This window comes from Convolutriloba macropyga, chromosome 1 (assembly GCF_964194025.1).
Source record: "Convolutriloba macropyga chromosome 1, txConMacr16.3, whole genome shotgun sequence".
NCBI lineage: Eukaryota > Metazoa > Xenacoelomorpha > Acoela > Convolutidae > Convolutriloba > Convolutriloba macropyga.
Genome location: NC_134468.1, coordinates 71,070,570 through 71,093,209, shown reverse-complemented (window position 1 = coordinate 71,093,209; position 22,640 = coordinate 71,070,570). Strand labels below are relative to the sequence as shown.

The 22,640-nt window shown below is 33.7% G+C and overlaps 2 protein-coding genes across 13 annotated transcripts in view; both read left to right on the top strand.

Moving 5' to 3' along the window:
- Positions 1-22,640, top strand: part of LOC142342119 (cilia- and flagella-associated protein 46-like) — a 754,419-nt gene that overhangs the window by 371,738 nt on the left and 360,041 nt on the right. The window lies entirely within an intron of this gene.
- The window catches only part of LOC142342084 (potassium/sodium hyperpolarization-activated cyclic nucleotide-gated channel 3-like), an 87,520-nt gene that overhangs the window by 56,128 nt on the left and 8,752 nt on the right, over positions 1-22,640 (top strand). Inside the window, exons 5-8 of the mRNA XM_075393276.1 lie at positions 2,404-2,553; positions 11,470-11,688; positions 15,749-15,895; positions 16,315-16,779. Of these exons, the coding sequence (XP_075249391.1) occupies positions 2,404-2,553; positions 11,470-11,688; positions 15,749-15,895; positions 16,315-16,779 (981 nt within the window). The remainder of the gene's footprint in view (positions 1-2,403; positions 2,554-11,469; positions 11,689-15,748; positions 15,896-16,314; positions 16,780-22,640) is intronic.

The following is a 22,640-nucleotide window of genomic DNA, read 5'->3' as shown; positions in this document are numbered from 1 at the left end:
ACAGCCGTTGAGCCAATTGAAAAAAAATGCGAATTACTGCCCAATGCTTAAATTTTGCGAATTACTGCACAATGCATATTGTTAGTCTGAAATTGAACTTACGATTGTGAAAAACTTTGAATTGCCGTTGCAGCTTTTAAATCAATTAACTGATATTATGGATCTAACGTATCTAAATAAGATGTCTTCCTATCTTAAACAGAGTGTTTGCATAATTTTAGTACTGATTACTCGATTTGAGTTCATCTGAGCGGTTACTCTCAGAATTATTTCTCACTCTATGACATCTGTTTGACATTGAATTGACGACCAGCTTATTGTCAAGCTGTTACTTTATGACTATGATGTCGTTAGTGTTATAGTGTAATGTTATAGGTTCCCTCGGTCAGAAGAATTCTCAATTGGCATAATTTAAAAGTATTAAATGTGGTCAACCTAATCCTATTGGTGCACTGTACTTATTAGCAGGCCATTTACTGTACGTAATTTTCTGTTTGAGGTCAAGCTATTTTCTATTCACATGTAAAAGACTATCTGTATTTTACTCATTATATAGCAAAACTGAAGCTAACACATCGGTTACTGATATAGAGTGAAGTGATGATCCCATTTAAAATTTAAATTTCGACCATTGAAAGTTTCCTTTTCCACGTGCCGCAAATGAACTTCTCGTTAATTTCAGTTTATTGAGAATTAATTTAACTGTCTTTCTGGCAGTGATACAATTTTTGTCAATGATGCTCAGATTTAAAACCGAACAGCCGTTGAGCCAATTGAAAAAAAATGCGAATTACTGCCCAATGCTTAAATTTGATGGGCCACGCGATTAGATAGGCTCGGAACTAAGCGCAACAAATGTTTTAATTAGTTATGATCGCTAATTTGTCTATGTTGTGTGTGGATGGGCAGGGCTCCACACTTGGTCTCATTACAGTCTACTGGATAACATTGTTGTACACGGCTCAAAGGATACTCTTTTGTGGGGCGTGTGTGTACAACACTTGCAAGTTTTTGAACTACGCTTGCAATATTTTCTCATTACTTTTAACATTAAAGTTTATCGCTGTGGATATTTACGCAAGCATGCATAATCCAATTCCACATTCTAATTGTGTGAATTACACTTACGTTTTCGCGCTGCTGAAATTGTTAATCTTTTCCAACGTAAATGCAGTGGCGAACGTAAATGCAGTTTACAAGGGTAATTAATGACAGATGTATAAACGTAGCATGTGGTTTTTACTTGCAAACGAGTGCAAATTTCCGCGATTTTGTGCTCCTGGCGTTTGGTCAAGTAGACTGTGATGCTGTTCATGGCAGCTACCCTCAGATGAAAAGGAGAGGTTTCGACCACGGATAGACATTTGTTGCGCTTGATCAAGATCGATCAATCAGAGCTCGTGAAATATTTGGCATCAATTTTCCGTTTATAGCATTCTGCTATTCGCTTGATCGACTCTACCGGCGTCCCCTCTCGTCAATGACTATTATTTGGACTCTGCTTATTTCAGAAATCAGTCAAGTAATTGCTTTTGAAAAAACCTATAAAGTCAAGGGTCTTAAAAAAAGACGGATTTTTCCCCCCGTTGATTCCCCCCGTACATTCTGGTTACCCAGTTTCAGAGCACGTGCCATTAGATAGTAAAAACTCATTATGTAAAATATGGTAGGTGGGTCTGGGGGTGCAAATAATATGTACCCAATAAGCTGAGGGGCACAAACGGAAAAGATCCATAAAGATTTTAATTACATGGTCTAGGGCCCAGGTAAAGTCAAGCTAAATTCTTTTCATAATTGCAGCCAAACTCTTTTCGTATACAAAAATGAGTCAAACTAAAAAGTTCCGCCAACACCTATGTGGGATCTCGTGACCTTCTTCAACCGTACTCAATCGTTAACCAATTGCGCTACATGTCCTTAACTTTAAAGGAAGTTAAGAACAAGACATTGCTTCGATTGTGAGCGTAATTCCAGGAAACATTTTATTGTCCAGTTGAATTCCAGGAAACAATTTATTGTCCGGTCAAATTCCAGGACACGTTTCAATGTCGAGCCAAGTTTGAAGAAGGTTGTTTTATATCCAGCCAAAGTCGAGAACATTACACAAAGTCCATGAAAATTCTAGTCATCTCTAAAATCTATCCAGGACAGTATTTTCATGCCTTATATCGGTCCAGGACGGTCTTTTCAAAAGTCGAGGCTTTTCAATTAATTATCTGGCTTTATTTGTTTTGGTGACAATCGAAAAATTTGAACTGTTCTTGAATAGTTAAACCTGGTCAAAACAACTACATTGCGTCCGAGTAATAGACGAACGCAGCTGAGACATGGCCTCTGTTAGCCCAATGCTGCTTGCTGTACAATTATTTGATATTTTATTTATTACTTATTGTTGCACTGTAGGTGTTCAATTTGGCGAGTGTTGCGATGCGAGTGGTGAATGTCGTGGGGACAATGTTGCTGTTTGCTCACCTGAACGGGTGCATAATGTTCCTCATCCCCCGGCTTTCCGACTTCCCACCCGGCAACTGGATAGACAACGACAACATACGGGTCAGTATTCTCTCATTTAGATGAAAATGGAAAAACATTGGCGCGGTTTTTTCTGTTGACGAACTGTTGGCTTGAAATTATACGTTGATCACAACGTTTTTTGATGTAAATTTTAGTGAATCAGTAACTGATAATGCTAAAAAATTTTATGTCATAGTCAAATTACAATCGCTTACTTGAACAATGTCACTGCAATTAGGAAGACGCTGTGCTGAACAATTTCTATTTAACTGTTTAACTAACATGCTCAGGTCGTTTCTCGAGGATGGTCTTTTTTCACGTTTAGGGACCAAGAAACGAAGTTGAGCGAAGCCCTCATTGGGGGCATGATCGTTTTTTATCACCAAAAACTTTCCCAAAATTTGTTCATTTTCAAAGCTGAGAAAACTATTTTTTGTGGTCATGTCCGAGATGCTGGTCATTTTCTTGACTTTTCACAATTTTGACTGCCAAATCGTTTTTGAGTCGTTTAGAGACGAGTTCTTTGGAGCAGAAATATTGGGGGGTTAAAGTAACCGTCTGAGAGAATAATTAGAAGACTGGCAGAATGCTCATCGCCGTTTCAGAGGTTTAAAATCGGGAGTAACTCAATTTTTTAAACTTTTGCTCCAAACCATCCAATTTTTGCTCTCTTAAATTGCGAAATGCTCGGATTGGTACCAGAGATGTTGATCGCTGATAGCAATTGTTAGTCTTTGATTTTAGTGTACTCTTTAAATGCTAAATAGTTCAAAAATACAATATATTTTAATTTGAATAAACTGTCCGTTCTGGATTTATCAGGCTATGTTTCTGGTTTTAAACTAAATGAATAAAACATGTTACTGCATGTATTCTAGACGCTTATTTACAAAGTTGTATCAAAAAAAGCCTTTTTACTGCGTAATGGTTTAGACCTATTTATTTTGTGCTCCGCAATAATCCTACGAATTTTGAAAGGCCCTTTTGTTTCTTCTGCACACGTTGTTAATCACACGTTGTTAATATCGCCTCTTTGAGCATTGCTACTGAAAAAATGAAGATGGCAAGCTAGTCAATTTTATTACTCAATAGCCGTTCTCGCCGTTATTATCATTTTCATGTCCTTAAATTTTGCGTTCCGCCCCTGAAAAAAGAGCAAAAGAAAGTCCGAGAGTTCACTGTGATGTCCTGATAAAAAGGAGGATCTTTTGATAGTTTTCATGAGAAGTGGTCCAACAAAAGGTCCAAAGACGCCATTCAAACTGTCCATCTGAAAAACTCAAAATTGTTCAAACAAAAAGAATCTAATGAATGACACGTTTCTGTTTATACATAATTAACGAGTCCTGTTTGTTGTTGTCATTCGTGAACAAACAACGAAAGGTAGAAAACCAACATGGAAAACGGTCTGATTCAATTTGGTTGTTGAGTACGTGTCTATTGCAGCTGGCCTGGTTGTACCTGTAAGCTGGAACATTGTTGGTTTTTGCCGAACTACAGAGGATGTTGCATTAATAAAGGATAAGCTTTTTCCTCTTCGAAGCGCGTCTCTTTTAATGGCCATGATGTTCAACTATGGCTAATAAGCCATGGCTAATACAGAAGAGAATCTTGTTAAGTAGAGGTCTTACATGTTCTTAACTATTCTCTACATCTTGCACAAGTAGCTTCCATTTTTGTAGACTTCAAAATAGCACAGATGATCTTATACTTTCATAGGAAAAAATGTAGTTAAGTACCTTTTCGCAGGGAGAGGGACTATGGCTTGTATAACAAGCATTATAATGCATGAAAACTATGTAATCTATTGTAAACTGGCTTGTTTATTACTACTTATGGATAAAACAAAATTGCATTGACAATTTTTCCACAGAGCTGGTCAACATTGCAATGGAGTTTTACAAAACCTATCCGCATTAAAAATTACTGTATCTAATAGGTATTTGGGTCTTTTTGAAGAGAATATTACTGAAGATCATTGGCGTTTTCAACTCGTTTTGGTTATTTAATTTTAGAAATTCACATTTTAATTGGTTATATATTATATATATTAAATCTATATTAAAATCAATAACCGCGTGCTATCGTGTTATGCAATTACCTATGATTTATGAATGTAGTCCCATAAACCCGGGTCGAGGTGTTAACGCTAATAATCGCTAATAAGAGTACGGTTTGCTATGAATGCGGTGAAAATATGTAAGAATTGGGATTTTAAGCGTTGAATGTGATGAAAAAACATTCACCGCTAAGAGTCGCAAATATTACAAGAATTTACTGCTAAATTTACCAAACATCTTCGAGGCAAAAAATTTTGCAAAACGATGTAAAAGTAACGGTGAATGCTTAGAAGGCGTTAGCAAAGAATCAGCGTATAAAAAAGTAAACCGCACAAAGTTTAACTGCTAAGTTAGCTTAAATTTGTTTCGGCTCAATTTTTTAGAGAAAATTATTTCGATTTTGAGCTAGTGCAAAGAAAATTCGGCGATTTTGTAGCAAAATGCCCAAAAACGCGCTTATACTTGCAGTATTTCTAGCAAAGTTCGTTTTTTTTTTAAATTTTTTCTATTTACTACTCTTTGTTTTTTGTTTACTACTCTTAACTTGCCATTTTCAATAGTTGTTTTTGTTGCAACTAGCAGACAGATGGAAAAACTATCAAACATTTTTTCTTTAAAACAACTGATATAATTCACGAAAAAGTATTTCGTTACAGCCTCTGCGTCAAATAGGATGGAAACTCAAATAAGTTGTTGTTTTGCTGCTGTCTTTTAAAGGCACCTCAGTTGGTGCGAAAAATACGAAAAAGTAGAGAGAAGTGTGTCAAATTTGTTTTTTCAGCATATCTTTGTAAAACCAAGAATTCTTTACCGGTACCGATGATACTGCTTCAGGTGAAGAGAGGTTCTTGTAAAACATACTGATTGCCATTCTTTTTGATAGCTTTCCAATTGAATTATTTCTCCATGTTGAAAGGCCGTTTTTTCTCCTCGGCTGGCTATTATAGCGGGCCTTTATTACAATCCAAAGCATTTATGTTGTATTGGGGCGCCGTTTTGTTTGGTAGGTTAGTTTATAGTGCTTTTTTTCGACTTTTGATATATATGAAAAGTCCAATCAAAGGACTTATTTTAATCACGGTGGAATAATAAATACTGAGATCTTTGGGGCTTAATTTTTGCCAATTTAGATACTATTAAACAAAATAGACATAAAACGCTGATTTTGCGCCAGTTGTCTGGAAAAAAACCATTTTTTACAATTTTTGTTTTCATTTTTTCTGAAAACATTTCAGTAGCCAATAATATCAATACCCAGTCGTATCATTTGTCAATCGCTTTAGTGGCCAAAAGTATCCAATCGCTTTTTTATCTTCAAAAATAAAGTTAATACCATTTAAATATATTTTAACACGATGAAACAACTGGAATATATTTTAACAATATTCAAAAGATAAATTCAAAAAAGTGAAAAAATCTTTCTGAAATACCAATAACTATAATAGCAGCAAAGCTGAAAAAGTTCGATAGAGTTATTTTACGGGTAAAAAGTTTTTAAAATGATTTGCAAAAAAAAGCAGAATGAAACCAAAAATGACCAAAAAAGTGAACAAAATTAAAGTGAAATTTGTGATCATAGCTTTTATCGTCTGGAGTATGCAGTTCATGCTTCTATCACTTCACCCCGTGTTGCCTTCTCATAAGTTGTACGCTGTTCTCTGTGAGCTTTGTGAGTTCAAAATGTTCAAAGTATGAACTGTAGTAGCAAAATCAGAAAAGTAAACCAATTTAAAAAAATTAAAAAGGATTTATTAAGTAGTATTTATTAAAAAAGGATTTAATTCTCTCATCTTTGGTCGTTTTCGTATCACAAATTCTTAACAGGGAGAAAATGTTGCCTTGTCGTTTACCCGATTATACAAATTAACTTTGAAGAATTTAAAGTCTGTTCGATATCTTGTTTATGCCTCTTAGTTAACATGTGTAACTTTCTTTGAGCGGACCTTTTCATTGCTTACAGCTAAGCATAAGATCAAAAGCTTATGGTCATTTATGTCAATAGTAACTTTAATTAACTAAAGACAAATTAGTTTCAATGATTGCTCTTTACGCCATTAAATTAAACTCAGCACATCAGAGTTTCCGGTACAAAAACTTTTTAACTTTGCAATTCTCTTGGACAGTTGACGTTAACTTGCAAAATCAGTTCTAAAAGGGCTTGTAAATGGCAATGAGATTTCAGATAGTTTTGAACAACTCTCATATTTAACCCTGTAATTCTGACAGGGGTCATTTATGCTGTATTTAGATGGAATAATAAAGTAATAGCATCGTATTCCTTTCAAAATTGAAAAGCTGAACGGTTTGAAAAGTTGTCTGTCTATTATTTTAAGCACTCAACGTGGATCTCAATCACTGAATACGAAAAGCGAGTTTACGTTGAAATATGTTGCTTTTGAAGCTGAAAATGGTAATGGATTTTTTATGGCGTTTGTTGATATGTTAATGCTTTAATTGGACCCTGTATTTGGCTTATAATCCTCATGGGATATAAAAAACACACGTGAACATAACTTTTGAAAAATATTGAGTTCTTGTGGCAAACAAATTACTGTAATGAAGTGCAGATGTTAATTTTGCCTTTTCGCAGGCAAATAAGTGATGCAAACTTGAAAGTTTACTTCTAACTATTTTGGAAACAGTCGTTCTGACTGCAACAAAGTTTCCCAATTTTCTCAGAGTTTTATTTGGGCAACATTTGTTTTGTTGCTAATTCAAATAACGTATACAATAGCTGCGAAGCATTAACGAGGCTATAGTGGGGGGGGGGGGGGGCTGTTCAAGAGAAAACCAACGAAATGGTCAATCTATTAATGACAGTTAATAATGAGCAAAGCGCAATAAAAAAGCTATGCAATCACCTGATGTTTTTTCTCTCTGTTTATGCTCTCTGAACTTGACTATTTCTGACCTTTTGGAATCAACATTTCCTTCAGAATCTTTTGCCAGGAAAACTTGAAATGGAAATACGCTCAGGAATGTAGCTGGGTGATGGAGAAAAGAATCTATAAAAAAAGTAGTGAACGAGGTCAAAACCTTTTAGACCTATGTTAACCTTGCTTGTCATACAATTTTTCATATTTGCAACTATTATTTCAGCTATAATTTGTAGAGCGCACAGTTTTATCACCCCACATCTTTCATTATTTCGGGAAAAGGATACAAAAATTTGGAGGTTTGTTTCAGAATTAACCATGAAAAACTCTTTGAATATCTTGAGGGTATAATATTCAACAATCCATTGTCGTTTTTAGCGACAACGGAGAAAGTTTAAAAGATGCTTGTCTTAGTAGCTCAATCGGCATCTATATCCTTGGAAACACTAGTTTATTTTATTAAATCTATAAGGCATTCCTACCTTTCGTTTTGTTGTTTTATTTTACCGAACTGATTTGAAATTCGCAACTCCAAAATTATTTGGAGATGCAAATTTTTCTGTAGGAATGCAAATATTCAACAATCCATTGTCGTTTTTAGCGACAACGTAGAAAGTTTAAAAGATGCTTGTCTTAGTAGCTCAATCGGCATCTATATCCTTGGAAACACTAGTTTATTTTATTAAATCTATAAGGCATTCCTACCTTTCGTTTTGTTGTTTTATTTTACCGAACTGATTTGAATTTCGCAACTCCAAAATTATGCAAATTTTTCTGTAGGAATTAGCTAAATGCTTCAATAAACTTAAATAAAAAGTTTTACCTGTTTTAGAAAAAGGAAATAAAGTTTAATGTTGAAAGATGAACATGTAAATTTTTGCAGGCGTTGGAACAACACTGACTTTGCACTATTAAGCGTGGTTAAATGCCTCAGTTGTTCGTTTATTCATTAAGACGGATTTTAGATTTCGTTGCGCTCACTAAGTTTTCCGAAGGAAAATAAATGATGTGGTTCCTTATGACACGAAGCGAGTTTCGTAGATGATGACTGTTGAAGACATTTTAAATACATTGGTTCTGTGGAGGCATTGCTCCTTCCGTTAATTTTGACTTTGTGATAATCCTACGTCACAGGACGACAGAAAATCAAGCTAACCACCTTACTTAAATCACGCTAGTCTTGGTGGTGTTTGTAAAAATACATTTTATGATTGTTCCCTCGCGATAATATGCCTGGACTACACTTTGCCCACTGTTGTTCTTCGGCAGCAGTTATGAGATTGTTGTTGCAAATTTTCTTTGGTACCGAGAAAAGTAACTTTTTTTCATACAAAGAAATCAACATTATGATTTTGTTGGGTCGGAATTGTCAGTTTTTAATAGCTGCCCTTATCTTCTCGGCAGGCCATTATTGCACTCCTAATTTCTTACATTTCAAAGAATTTGAATTGTATTGGTATGCTGTCTCTCTTTTTTTAAGAACTGTTCACTTTTTTTAACATCTTAAATATCAGTGAGAAGTCAAATTGGAGTACTAATTTTAGTAACTCTGGAGTTGTGAGAATCGAAAACCGGGTAGTTAAAAGGCGTGATTTTTTCAAAGTGCTTTTCAAAGTGAAGTGAAAGAATTGTGTTTAAACATGTTTCCGGTTTTTCAGAGCGAATTTTCAAGTGTGGCAATTTGCCTTCTGTTTTCACTGTTTTTCTTTTCGTTTGCTCTATGGATTTTTTGAAGAGGCGATACGTATGTTCTAGTGGTCGATTGTTGCACTTGTTTAAAGCCATCATCAAAAGGCAACTAATGGTTATGAAATATTTGGACGCTTTTTGTTTCCAAGAAATAAAAGTTTTTATCTCTTTTTGTAGACCTTTTTGTTGTTTTTTTTTATTTAGTCTCGTCAGTGCTGAGCCTCAATGGCTCGCTTTAAAGGAATTTACTAATTTGAGATTAATATAAAGACTTTAACGACACTGACTTTAACTGTTTTCGGAAAAATGTTAATAAAAGTTTTTGGATTTTTCATTTTTTTTTTAGATTTTTTCGTTCTGTCATTTAGTCTTTCTATGAACAACTCCTGGAGAGATGTTCTCTAAAAAATATTGCATTTTGATCAATTTTAAGATTTGTTCATTTCAAACAGTTTTCACTACTTTGATACTACTTGCTTTCAAAAAGTATTCATTCTGGTTCGGATTTTGCACTTTTTTGTAGTTTTTGATGTTCTGCTACTTAATTTCATTAATTATAATTCTCTTTGGTTTTTCTATTACGCACAATTGAGTTTATCTGGTTTTTTACAACTCAAAGCTGAAAGTTTTAATATCTTTGTCCAGACTTTTTTCTAAAATTATTCGAGATTTTTTTATTGATATTGTTGACAGTTTTTGGATTGATTTTGTCCTGTTGGTTAGTCTAGTTATTGTTATGTCTTGTTTGTTGCCACAGTAGGCGTAATTGAGCTGTAATTTTCAATTTTTTGTTACAGGCTTTTGAGGCTACTTCAATGGCATGTTCCCGCAACTATTTTCTTGAAGTTCATTTTTTTCTTTGATAGAGAGTGCAATAGATGTTAAAGATTTCAATGTTTAGTTGCGTGCTTCTTGACTTTGATCACACTTAATGGCAATGATATTCGTTAAAATCATTTTGTGTCAGTTGTTGTTTGCGTTGTCCGTTTATTTCATCTGCAGTGGTCTTCTTAGGAGTTGGTGTTTGTTCCAAAACTCGCATTTGTCATTTTTGTGGCTGACTTTATTATTATTGAGAATAACAACTTCGATAACACTATTTTTCTGAAATGAAGTGAATTTATTTCCTTTCAACTTCTTTGGAGTTTTGTTAACTTTCGTTGAAGTCTTGGTATTGTTTTTTTGTTATTGGAAGCTGTTCTTTTAATGGGGCTGTTATCGTTGTCGCCAGTTGATTTGATTGTATTCTTGGAGTTGTAGCCCAGGACTGGTCCTGCTTTTTTTACAAATCAAAGACTGTGAAATGTACTGGGCTTTGGGGTTTTAAAGATCTGTTCACACATTGTCATTCAAAATTCGCTTTCTCGTTATTGGTTTTTTGTTCACATGCGGCATTTTGACTTTGGTTTTAACTGTTTTTCGGTTTTTTGATCGGATTTTTTCTAAATGTTTTCCCCAATGCATTCATAGTCCAATCTAGGTCTAGTTTTTTGTTTGCTTAATCATTTTTTTTTAATTGTAGTTCAGGACTTGTCCTGCTATGTTTTTTATTTCGTCAAATAAAAATGTGTTTCAATTTTTCTCATTTTGCCGCTTTTTTCAAAATTTTCGGTGAAATCGTTTCGATTTCTCTAGGCTAGTTTTATTGTCTGCTTTCAACAGCAGTTGCCCAGCAAAGCAATCTGAAATCAACAGAATATGTATCGAAATAGGGCAATCAATAAAAGAAAGGGGATAAACCCATAAAGCCCAATTTTAGATGCCAGTTACTTGAAGTCGTACTTACCATTTCAATTTTTTATTGGTTTTTAAACTAGTCCATGTATCCTCTCATTTAGTAACAGGAGCATGTCTAACAACAAATGAAATCGAAATAGTTCGCAATTTTAAAAAGTTTTCTTACATCAATCAGTTTTTTTTCAATTTTTCTCTGTTCTTTCAATCCCAATCGGGTTATGGGAATCAATGGCGGCGATTTTCCGGCAATCTGCTGGGTATGTTTATTATTGCACGTGCTTCTGCCGGAGGAGCCTTCGTGAACCGATGAAGGTAAAGATAACCTTTCACTTCGATAATATCTTTTTCACTGATTGATTCCGACTTTTTTTGGTTTTGACTCAGAGATCTTTTTTGATGACACACCCTTCTTGCTTCACTCTACAAAATATATCGATTGACCAAAATTGACTGAAAATAAAGAGGAAAATTAGCTTATCATAGAGTTTTTCCTCTAAATTTGCTGAATTGGAACATCAAGGCGCCTAAAAGTCAGGGAAGTTGGGTCGTAAAGGAAAAACCGTATTTGTTAGTCAAGCTCTTGTTTGTTCCAGAACGCCACGTGGAGGGAGCAGTACAGCTGGTCTCTGTTCCGTGCCATGTCACACATGTTGGGAATGGGGTATGGCAAACACCCTCCTGGAAATATGCAGGATCTATGGCTCCTCATGCTGTCTATGCTGAGTGGAGCCACTTGCTACGCTCTCTTCATTGGGCAGGCAACCAACATCATACAGCAGTTGAATTATTCACGCCGCCTTTTCACCGAAAAGGTAACACGGTCATTTACCTTCAAAAACAAAAGTTGTTTGCTTCAAAAAGCAAACGTTTATTATGCTGGTGTTTTTTGCCAGTTGTAAAAATTCATGTCACAACAGGCTATGCAATCAGAAATAGGGTCTAAGTCAAAAATGGTTTAAAATTTTTGAAACCATGTATAACATTAAAAATTAGCCAGCTATTATTAGTGCTTCAACTTTTGTTGAAAGTGATCCTCGTTGAGAATCATTTTACATTTGATCAAATTGAAACTTTGTTCACGATGTTCGTGAGATGAAAGTCATCTGAAAATGCGTACCTTAAGGGATGGTCTTTTCAACCATCAGCAAAAAATATTAAATGCTCTTGAAATTCAAGCATTTATTGTTGTCCTTTGCTTATTTTTTATGAAAAGTCTTTGCTTGACTGTTTCTGACTTTTTGAATGACGTCATGGCTTTTTGAGTTTTGCGTGATCTATGCTATTTTCCCAGTTCTAACGGTCAATTGAAGTATGCACCGAAAATACCCTTTCGGTATTGTTAAGTAGCAATATTCAATGATTTCTAGCTGGATCTTATTTTTGTACCATGAATTGATTCTTAATTAAAATTTGAATGCAAAACAACGCCCAATGACTGACTGCCTAAATGCTAATAATTTTGACTGAATTTTGACTGAAATGAAACAATACGCAATCTAATCATCTAATTTTTAGATATCTTTTTTGGAAGGCTTAGATGTTTTAGATGCTTAGATGTTAAAATGTATATTTTAAGTGCAAAAGTTTTGTAATTTTATTGATTCTAAAGGCAATAAGGAGGTAAAGTGCGTTCTCACATAATGTTTCGACCCCCCTTATCATCCACAATTTTGCCTTAACTCTTTACCAAATGGGGAAAAGATAGGAAAGCTTTCACAAATCTCTTATATAGATCAAAAAATTTTAGTCTATGAATAAAAAATTTCTTCCAACTCAAATCACTTAGAAAAGTTAAAAATGCCACATTTATTGGCCGATAAGACTTGCCATTATTCAAATACTAAGTCAAAATATTGCGAAATAATTTTTAAACTAAACAATTTAGTTCGTTAGTTTGGAATTCACTAGAAAAAACATGGGGCCACTTCATGATGAGACTCAGTAACAAGTAGACGAAAATGGTCAAAAACGGCAAAGAAAAAAAAACTTTTTTTTAAAAACAAATAACTTCAAATAATGAAAATCATCGGTTGAATCTTTAAATTGGTTTAAACTCCTTCATGCCTCAATATGAAGACATTGAGAATTTTCATCATCCAGAATATGTCGTACGTCTACGAAAACAAACGACAAATTCAGACGTGGAAAACAAAAATTCCATAGATTGAATTTTCGAATACAATTAAATTCCAAGACTTTAAAACATGGGCTATCAAAAGAACTTATTACTTTTTTGATTTTTTTTCAGACGCCATTGAAATCTGTCATTATTCAGAATATGTCAAACGTCCACAAAAAAACGATTTAATAGACAAAAATCGCAACTTCATTTATTCGCAAAATCGGCTCTGAAGCCTTTAAAACAACAAGCAACGCACTAAAAACCTTTAATATGTTAATTTGTGTCCTTCTTCAAAACTGATCAATTTAAATTCGATCTGTAATCAATGAGATTAGGTAACAATGATTTCAAAAAGAACAGCAAAGTGCAAGTTTTTAAAATATATCCAATTATATATTTTAAAACAGTGATAATAATATTTAGCTTTCAACTGTAATTGGTAAATAATTTTCGTTGTCGATTCATAACAAGTCGTCAAGACCTGCAATTAAACAGAAACTATCATTGGACTACAAAAAGAGCGACAAAAACACTTGAAATCAAAAAATGAATGAATAAACTTCTTTAAAATGTGAAATCGGAGCCATTAAAGCCATAGGCAATGCACTAAAAAAATTAGATAGTTTCTTTTATGCCTTTTGTGAACACAAACAATATTATAGACGACCTGTAATTAATGAGACTATGTAGATAGTAGCCAAATGTGTAGAAAAGTTCAAATTTTTAAGTTAAGACCATACATTTTAAAAAGTTGATTTCAATGTCATGAAAAACACTAGCTATTAAAATAATCGGGCAATAGAATCTTCTGCTTGTCCGTAGGAAGCCGAGAATATCTGCAACTATCCAGAATTTACAAAAAGAACGACAAATGAAGAAAAACAAAAAGATCCATTCAATTCTTTTAGAAGACGGCTTCGAGCCGGCTAAAAGCATCCTCTATTAAATGAAAAACGGATGCGTTCGGTTGCGCCCCTTTTTACGTGCCAAGCACTTGATATCTGACAAGTGAAATATGTGAAAAGACTGGAAAAAGAAACTAAAAGGTAGGAAGATGTTCAAAAAACCAAAAAATTGCGTGAAAATTTGTAGTTTTCAGGCAGATTACTTAAAACATCATTCCGCAAAAATATTTTCAAATTAAAAACATGAGAACAATGATGACACTGGATTTCATTAACCATCTGTTGTTGGCCAAAAAGAGAAAAACAATAGCACAGCTCAATAATCCATTTTTTATTTCGAAGATACTTACTAAAAAAATTAAGTCAGTTTCCATGAAACTCTAAAGGAAGCCAATTGAACTTATCATCAGTACCCTTTAGTTTGAATGTTTGTTTTCTGTAGTAAACGTACAGAAAAGCAAAAATGTAAAAATATTTTAAAAAGCAAAATCGACTGATTAATTACAGTTTAATTTTTTCTGGACTTTCAAAAAACAGCGATAACACCCAAGCTTGCCTTTTTACTGTTTTTTGTGATTTAGAAACATGTACTTGTTGCGATTGTTACGGATATGTATATTTTGACTTTATTTTCGGCAAAGTTTTAATTCAAGAGCACTCTAAAAGAATGCACAAGTAAATCTTGCCCTCATTGGAGTCTTAGAAGATTGTATCAGCAGTTTTAGGGTGTGTTAATTGAGCAAAATTAAACAAAGTGGACAAAAAAGCTTATTTTTGTTGAATAAAGGCTAAGTTTTGTAAAATTTACAACAGTTTTAGCCACAAATAGAATCAAACGTTTCAAAAGCACTCTTCTGTTTTTAGATGTATTATCGACACTAATTTATAAAAAAAAGTTATTACACTTTTTGGCAAAATTGTCAAAAAATTATGTAAAAATACGCAAAACGTGAACAGTAACAACGAAAATCAGTCCACTGTTCCTAAAACTTTAAACCTCAATAACTCCCTGGAAAATACTAGATGAAAAAAATGTTTTTCGTTATGAGTTATAGGCTGGACGGGCTGTTTAATGATACCTCTCACAGCCCTGTACGATGATCATATCGATCGGCCAAAATTGACTGAACAAATTTTTGAAAAAAAAAAACCATTAAGTATGTAGTTCCTCCCCCCCACTGAAGTGGGTCGGAACAAAATGTGATAAAATTCAATATTATCATTGTTTTGCAGAAATGAAAATGCAAATAATTTTCTATCATTGATTCAATTATTGTTTTTGTCAATTTTGACATTTTGTTGGCTTGCAAAAAAATTAGTCTTAGAAAATCGATTCAGTTTTAACTGAAATTGACTGATTCAGGTTTTGTAAGAGAACAATTTTAATTGTTAAAACTAATTTTCTTGATTGGAAAGCTGTTTTGTTTAAGAATTGCACGTTTGTTTTCCTCCTGCCTCTTCGTTATATTCTGTTGTCATAGGAGTTTGGAATCATAGATAAATATTTTGCAATTCGGACTTGGATCAATTTTTACAGTTTTAGTTCTGTCTATCTACCTTGCCTGGGATATTTGCTGCGCTTGAAGAGCGACGCTGATAGGGAATTGATTTGGTTTAGTGTTTTACATCTTTTTTATTTTACTAATTATCGGGAGTTTTTCGTTAATTCACATTAATTCACATTCACTTTTGTTTGACTTCACATGAGCATAATGGATTGGTCAATGCGCACTTCACAGTAATATCTCTACTCGACTGTAGTTCCTTGCACCCATGCCATACAGGATTGAAACAACAGACGCAGAGCTGATTCAAAACCATTCTTGTAAATGCGTTTGCGTTTAGATGAAGCAGGTGGAACAGTACATGTACCATCGGAAGATTCCACCCGAATTGCAAGTGAGAATCCACCAGTACTACGAGTACAAATTCAAGGGCAAAATGTTCAACGAGAATGATGTGCTCAACGAACTCAACGACTGCCTACGAAATGTAAGTCAAAGTTTGATGTCTTGAATGTTTCTTGGATCTGTAATTTATTGTTCAAGTTCGTTTAAAGTCGTTTATAGTCAAAGATTCATCAAATTAAGTTTTAAAATGAAAATTAATTTAATCTTTAATTTTGTAGTACTAAAAATTGATCAGTTAAATACACTTTGGTTACTAGAGTTTGTGCTTTCATGTCCTCGTGTGTAGAAAAGACTTTTAAAAGAAGTTACAGAGCCAGATTGACTATTTTCTCGTTGCGCAATTGGTGATAAAATCATTTAATACCAGAGCTAACTCTTTAAGCCGTTTTTTTCAAAACTGTGAAAACCTTCCTTGCTATTGCGAAAAGTTTGACCCTTTCAATTAAGCGATGAAATTTCATTCCAAAAATTCAATCATGTGCGATTTTATCTGTTTTTCAGGAAGTGTTGAACTACAATTGCAGGGAACTGGTAGGCGTCGTGCCTTTCTTCAAAGACGCCGATCCTGCTTTCGTCTCAGCTGTCGTCTCAAAGCTGCAGTTTGAAGTGTACCAGCCTGGCGACACAGTCATTCAGGAAGGCACTCTCGGCTACAAGATGTACTTCATACAAACTGGCTCTGTTGACGTCATAATCTCAGATGGAACATGTGTCGCTCAATTAGCCGAAGGATCATACTTCGGAGAGATTTGCCTACTCGCAAAACTGCGAAGGACTGCAACAATCAAAGCTGAGACGTTTTGTAACATGTACAGTTTGGACCAGGCTGATTTTAGTCAGGTTCTGAATGAGTTTCCTCAAATGAGAGAGACGATGGAATCTGTAGCTAGGGAAAGGCTGGAAAAACTAGGAAAGCAGGCAGTGGATTTTGCTCATAAATCGGACATGATTGAAATGAACAACAGGGTTAGTTTGTAGATTTCACAAAATGCAGATTTTACATCAATTTGAGGGGGAATCCAAGCGGTAGGCAACTGAGAAGACTTTTGACTACTAATTATTTTTAGTGAGGTGCAGTTACAGTTGACTATATTCAGAATTTCCTGGTTTTTAACAAAATTCTTCTCAAAGTGTACTCCCTTGAAAATTTGCGATTGGGAGTATTCAAAAAATAGATATTCATTCAGCTCTAATCCGCAACTAAAGCAAAGCTGAGTCAATCCACATTTTTTTTATTAATAGAAGAGCCAAGTTGAAATGGCAAAGAGTTGTATACAATTTGTAACATTTGTGTTTGAAACTTTCAGCTCGGTTCTGGAGAATCTGATTAGTTTTGAATCAAATTTGAATCAGTAGTTGTTATGGTAACCTTTGTTCCACATCAAATGGCCCACGAAGATGACTAATTTCTGGCCATGGTATAGACGGAATGGATATCTTTATTATTATCATTGAGTAACGACTTGTTGAATCAAAATAGCCAATGTGCGGGTTGGTTTGCAATTTTGCTTCCCACATTCAATTTTAGAAGTTTTTCCTTTAAAATGGTCCCGAAAATACGAATATCCAAGTTTTCTGTGTTCATCATCTGTAAAATTTTTTATCTTCTCGTATAAATAAGATTGAGGAGCTTAGAGCAGCAATTTAATTGATTAAAAGTAGTTAATTGCATTCTCATCTGTGAAATCATTTTACTATTGTCCTCAGCCGCACTTTTCGAACACATTCTTTTCAGTGTTTCAATCATACATCACTTACGTCATCAAAAACTTATAAAACTTTCAGCAGTATTTCCACAATTTTATGCTAAAATTTGTACTCTCAAATTTGAAACTCTCAAGTGTAAAAATGCTGGTAAGAATTTGGAGCAGATTTTGGTTTTAGAGCACTTGAAAATGTGCGACTGGGAGTATTAAAAAAATAGATATACATTCAGCTCTAATCCGGAACTGAAACGAAGCTGAGCATCCCCTTTTTTTTATTGATAAAAGAGCAAAGTTGAAATTTCAAAGATTTGTACACAATTTGTAACTTTTGAAACTTTTAGCTGGGTTTTGGAGAATTTGATTAGATATGGATCAAAATTCAATCAGTAGTTGTTATGGTAATCTTTGTTCCTCAACAAAATGGCCCACGAAGTTGATTGGTTTCTGGCCATGGAATAGACGGAAGGGAGATCTTTATTATTATCACTGAGTAACGACTTAAGTAATCTGATCTGCCAATATGTGGGTTGGTTTGCAATTTTGCTTCCCACATTTATTTTTGTTAGTTTTTCCTAAAAATGGCCCCGAAAATATGAATATCCATTTTTTGGGTTTCCTGTGTTCAGCATCTGTGTGAAGCTTTTTTCTCCTTTAAACAAGATTGAGGAGCTTAGAGCAGCAATACATTCTTTGAAACTAAGTAATGGCAATCACATTCGTGAAATGAATTTACTAATGACCTCACTCGAACTTCCCGAACACATTCTTTTCCATGCTTCAATCATACCTCCATTACTTCATTGAAAGTTTTTAAAACTTTCAGAAGTGTTTCCGAAATTTTTCGCAAAAATTATAACTCTGTTTCTGATCAAGTGAGAGCAGCATGTGAGAAGCTCTCATGTGCATAATTGCTGATGAGAATTGAAAGCAGATCTTGATCATGTGGGAACTAAAATCTTTTTATTTAAATTTAGGGCTGAAAATCTTTTTTCGACTTTGAGTTTTAAATTTCGTTCGTTTTTTTACAGGTTAAAACAGAGATTTCTTATTCAGTTGCAATTTGTATCGGTTTTTTCACTTAATGTTAGCAGCCAATAGCAATTAATGTTTTGCCAAAATAGATCATTTTGTGTTTTCCTAGTTTAATATATTTTTTTGGATTTATGTTACTCACATTTTTTTGGGAAAAGATTCTCAACATTGATTTTGTGGAAAAAAATTATCGATCTAAGTTCGAGCACTCTTTTTCAAAAATGGTTTTTTGTGGTCATTTCACCTAGGACTATAGTATTTTTTTCGGGGCATTAGTCAAAATTGTTTTGGTCTTTAATTAAGTTTTTCATTTTGAAAAATGTCTAGAACAAATTCTGAATAATTTTGTTGTTTACACACGTTTTACAGCTTTTACAGAATGATGGGTTTATTTAACTAGATAATTTTTGGCTGTAAACAAATGCATATTTTGTTAAATTTAAAACCTAAATAGAAACTTCGCATTTACATAAATCTGAAGTTCATCTTTTTGATTCAGCCTAAGACATCAATTTTTAGACAAGAAATGCAAACATTTCTTTCTAAAACTTTTTATAACGTAATTAATGTAAAACTTCGTCAATACTAGTATATTTGTTTAAAGTTCCATTTACAAATCAACTGAACAAAGAAATTTTTAGAAACTGGTTAAGTACTTCAGCTCATCCAATAGAATTCACTTTCCTGTTATTCCGTCCACTGAATTGGGGTTTCAATATGTGATATTTTTTTTAGCAAAAACTGATTTTTTTTTGTTTCAAGATATACTGCTCTGTTCAACGGTTGGGTTAATCTGATATTTTGTTACCGGTTATAAATTTCAACGGTTGGGTTAATTTGATATTTTGTTACATGAGTTTGATTTTAATACACTTTTGGAAAATTTGATTTTTGGAATTTCTCAGAAAATGTCACCAAAAAATTTAGCGGAGCTTAAAATTGGTCAGATTTTTAAATGCTCTCAAGTGAGAAGCTATTATTGTAAACATGTGTTTTTTATGCAATTTTTTTGCTTGACAGTTTTGTCTTTTTCTTCTAGAATAATTTTTAGCTTCCCGAGTGACACTTTGGCGCACTTCTTGATTTTTTAGTGACTTCTATTTGATAGATTCTCAAATAAATCTGCATTTACATAATCTTAAGTTAATCTATTTGATTCAGCCTAAAACATCAAGTTTTAGACAAGAACTGCAAACATTTCAGTCTAAAACTTTTTATAACGTAATTAAGGTCAAACTGCGTCAATACTAGTATATTTGTTTAAAGTTCCATTTACAAGTCAACTGAACACAGAAGTTTTTAGAAACTGGTTAATCACTTCAGCTCATCCAATAGAATTCACTTTCCTGTTATTCCGTCCACTGAATTGGGGTTTCAATAAGTGATATTTTGTAGCAAAAACTGAAGTTTTTTTGTTTCAAGATATACTGCTCTGTTCAACGGTTGGGTTAATTTGATATTTTGTTAAATGAGTTTGATTTTAATACACTTTTGGAAAATTTGACTTTTGGAATTCTTTGGAATTTTTAGCTTCCCGAGTGACACTTTGGCGCACTTCTTGATTTTTTAGTGACTTCTATTTGATAGATTCTCAAATAAATCTGCATTTACATAATCTTAAGTTAATCTTTTTGATTCAGTTTAAAACATCAAGTTTTAGACAAGAAAAGCAAACATTTCCGTCTAAAACTTTTTATAACGTAATTAATGTCAAACTGCGTCAATACTAGTATATTTGTTCACAGTTTCATTTACAAATCAAGTAGAACACAGAAATTTTTAGAATCTGGTCAAGTATTTCAGCTCATCTAATAGAATTCACTTCCCTGTTACTCCGTCCACTGAGTTGGGGTTTCAATATGTGATATTTGTTAACAAAAACTAAAGCTTTTTTGTGTCAAACTATACTGCTCTGTTCAACGGTTGGGTTAATTTGATATTTTGTTACCTAAGTTTGGTTTTGATACACATTTGGAAAATTTAATTTTTAGAATTCATCAAAAAAAATGTCACGAAAAATTTAGCGGAGCTTACAATTTGTCAGGTTTTTAAATGCTCTCGAGTGAGAAGCAATTATTGTAAATGTGTTTCTTTTTTATGCAAAATTTTGCTTGACTGTTTTGTCTTTTTCTTCTAGAATAATTTTTAACTTTCCGGGTGACTTTTTGGCGCTCTTTTTGATTTTTTAGTGATTTCAATTGCTCTCACCCCGAAATAAAGTTTTTTGCTCAAACAAAACCGATTGTTAGACTTTCGATGACAAGGGCCTGGTGGGCGAGTGGTTAATACCTCCCAGGAGATGACGGAAGCGGACTCTGCAGGTCGGAGTTCGAATCCTACCATCAGCTGATGTATTCGCACCCAAAAAGAAAAAATTATTTAGGCTACAGCCCCTGATTTAAATTGCTCCGGTTGTCATTCGATAGCAATTTTTCCGACTGTGGTCTGTTTTTATATGTTCGTCTGCATAACTCCTCTTTTGACATTTTTTAAATCAAAATCTAAGATCTAAGACCATTATTTTGTTCCGTTACTTCTAGGAAAAGAAAAAAAATAAATAACTTGATTCTCATTCATGCAATCATTTGTTAGTTTTTGGCCCAAGTTTTAGAACTTATGATACCTCACTTACTTCATCAGGTACTCACTGCAATATTTCTGAAATTTCATACCAAGATGAACTCGAATTGAGATCAACCAAAGATCCATTTTAGTAACTCTCAGGTATGTAAACGTTAGTGAGAATTGAAGGCATAAATTTCGCATGTGAGAACGAAGATCTTCTGATGTAAAAAACCGTTGGTTTGACTTTATCTAATTTTAGGGTCAACTTTCTCCCTTCCGACTTCCCTGTGCTGTTTTTACAGGTGCACGCCGTTTTCTTTATTCAGTTTTTTTTCTAGCAAATTTGACTTAGGTTGTCAAAAACTGAATGCAGTGTTTTTAGAAGTTTAAACCAAGATTGTTCTCTAATTGAGAACAAATGCAATCACAATATTGGAAGCTCTCAGGTGCATAAACATTGGTGATAATTTATTGAAAATCTTTGTGATGTGAAAACAAAGGTTTGACATCATCAAAATATGGGGCCAAAGTTTTTCTCTCCAACTTTTTCTATTAGTGATCTATTTAACAGTTCTGGTTACTGCTTTTTATAATCGAAGTTCTACAAAATTTGATGCAAAACTGTCAATATGTGTTTATTTTGTTCGATGAGTGTATATCAAATCAAATTGAAAACGCACTTTCATAGATTAATATTTATTATTTGAGCTCTTCCAGGAGAAACCATGTTTCTGTTGTTAGTTAACGAAATTGATTTCAATGTTTCCTTTTGTTCTTAGAAGACGAGATGAAGTACCAAAATCCCTTTTTTACCACAACCAATTTTTGGGAAAACTCAAACTTATTTTTTACAGAAAAGTTTCTTTCAAAACATTCGCTCTTTTCGTTCTATGTATTAAAAGAGAACACTTTATTCCCCTTTTTTGAACAATTAGTTTCACTGTATTGTCACATTCTGCAGGCCATGTTCTGAGCTCTCATTTACAAGTTCAGGTTGTTTTAGCTTCACTGCAACCGTTTGAACTTTTTTTAATCAACTTGTTTAACTTGTTTCAAATTAAGTTCATTTGGGTTGGGGTTGGTTAAGAACTTAAAAATCTTTAGTTTTTGCTATTACACCTTCATTGTGGTACATAAATAGGACATTTTCTGCAAATAATTAACACTTCCATTAGTTATAGTGATATTAGGACTAACTCAATTATTATCAGAAGAAAGGGCCGGTTTTCAGCGTCTGGCCTTGAAGCATTTTTAGGTCCCATTCCATGTACGGCTATTTTTCCATTCCTATGGAAGAAAAGAGGTAAAATGGGAATGAGATTATGCCATTTTTGCCTTAAAAAAAGAGTTCTAATGGGTTCTAAAAATGTTAAGATTTCCTGTTTGTTGATATATTCTGATGTGTGTCCGCTTGTTATTGTTGTGTCATTTCCCACTGCAGCAAATTGACTGTGCTGATTAAAGGAAAAAACTTTCCATTATCAACCTCCGCAAAAGTATTTTCTCCTTCAAATTCCATTAAAC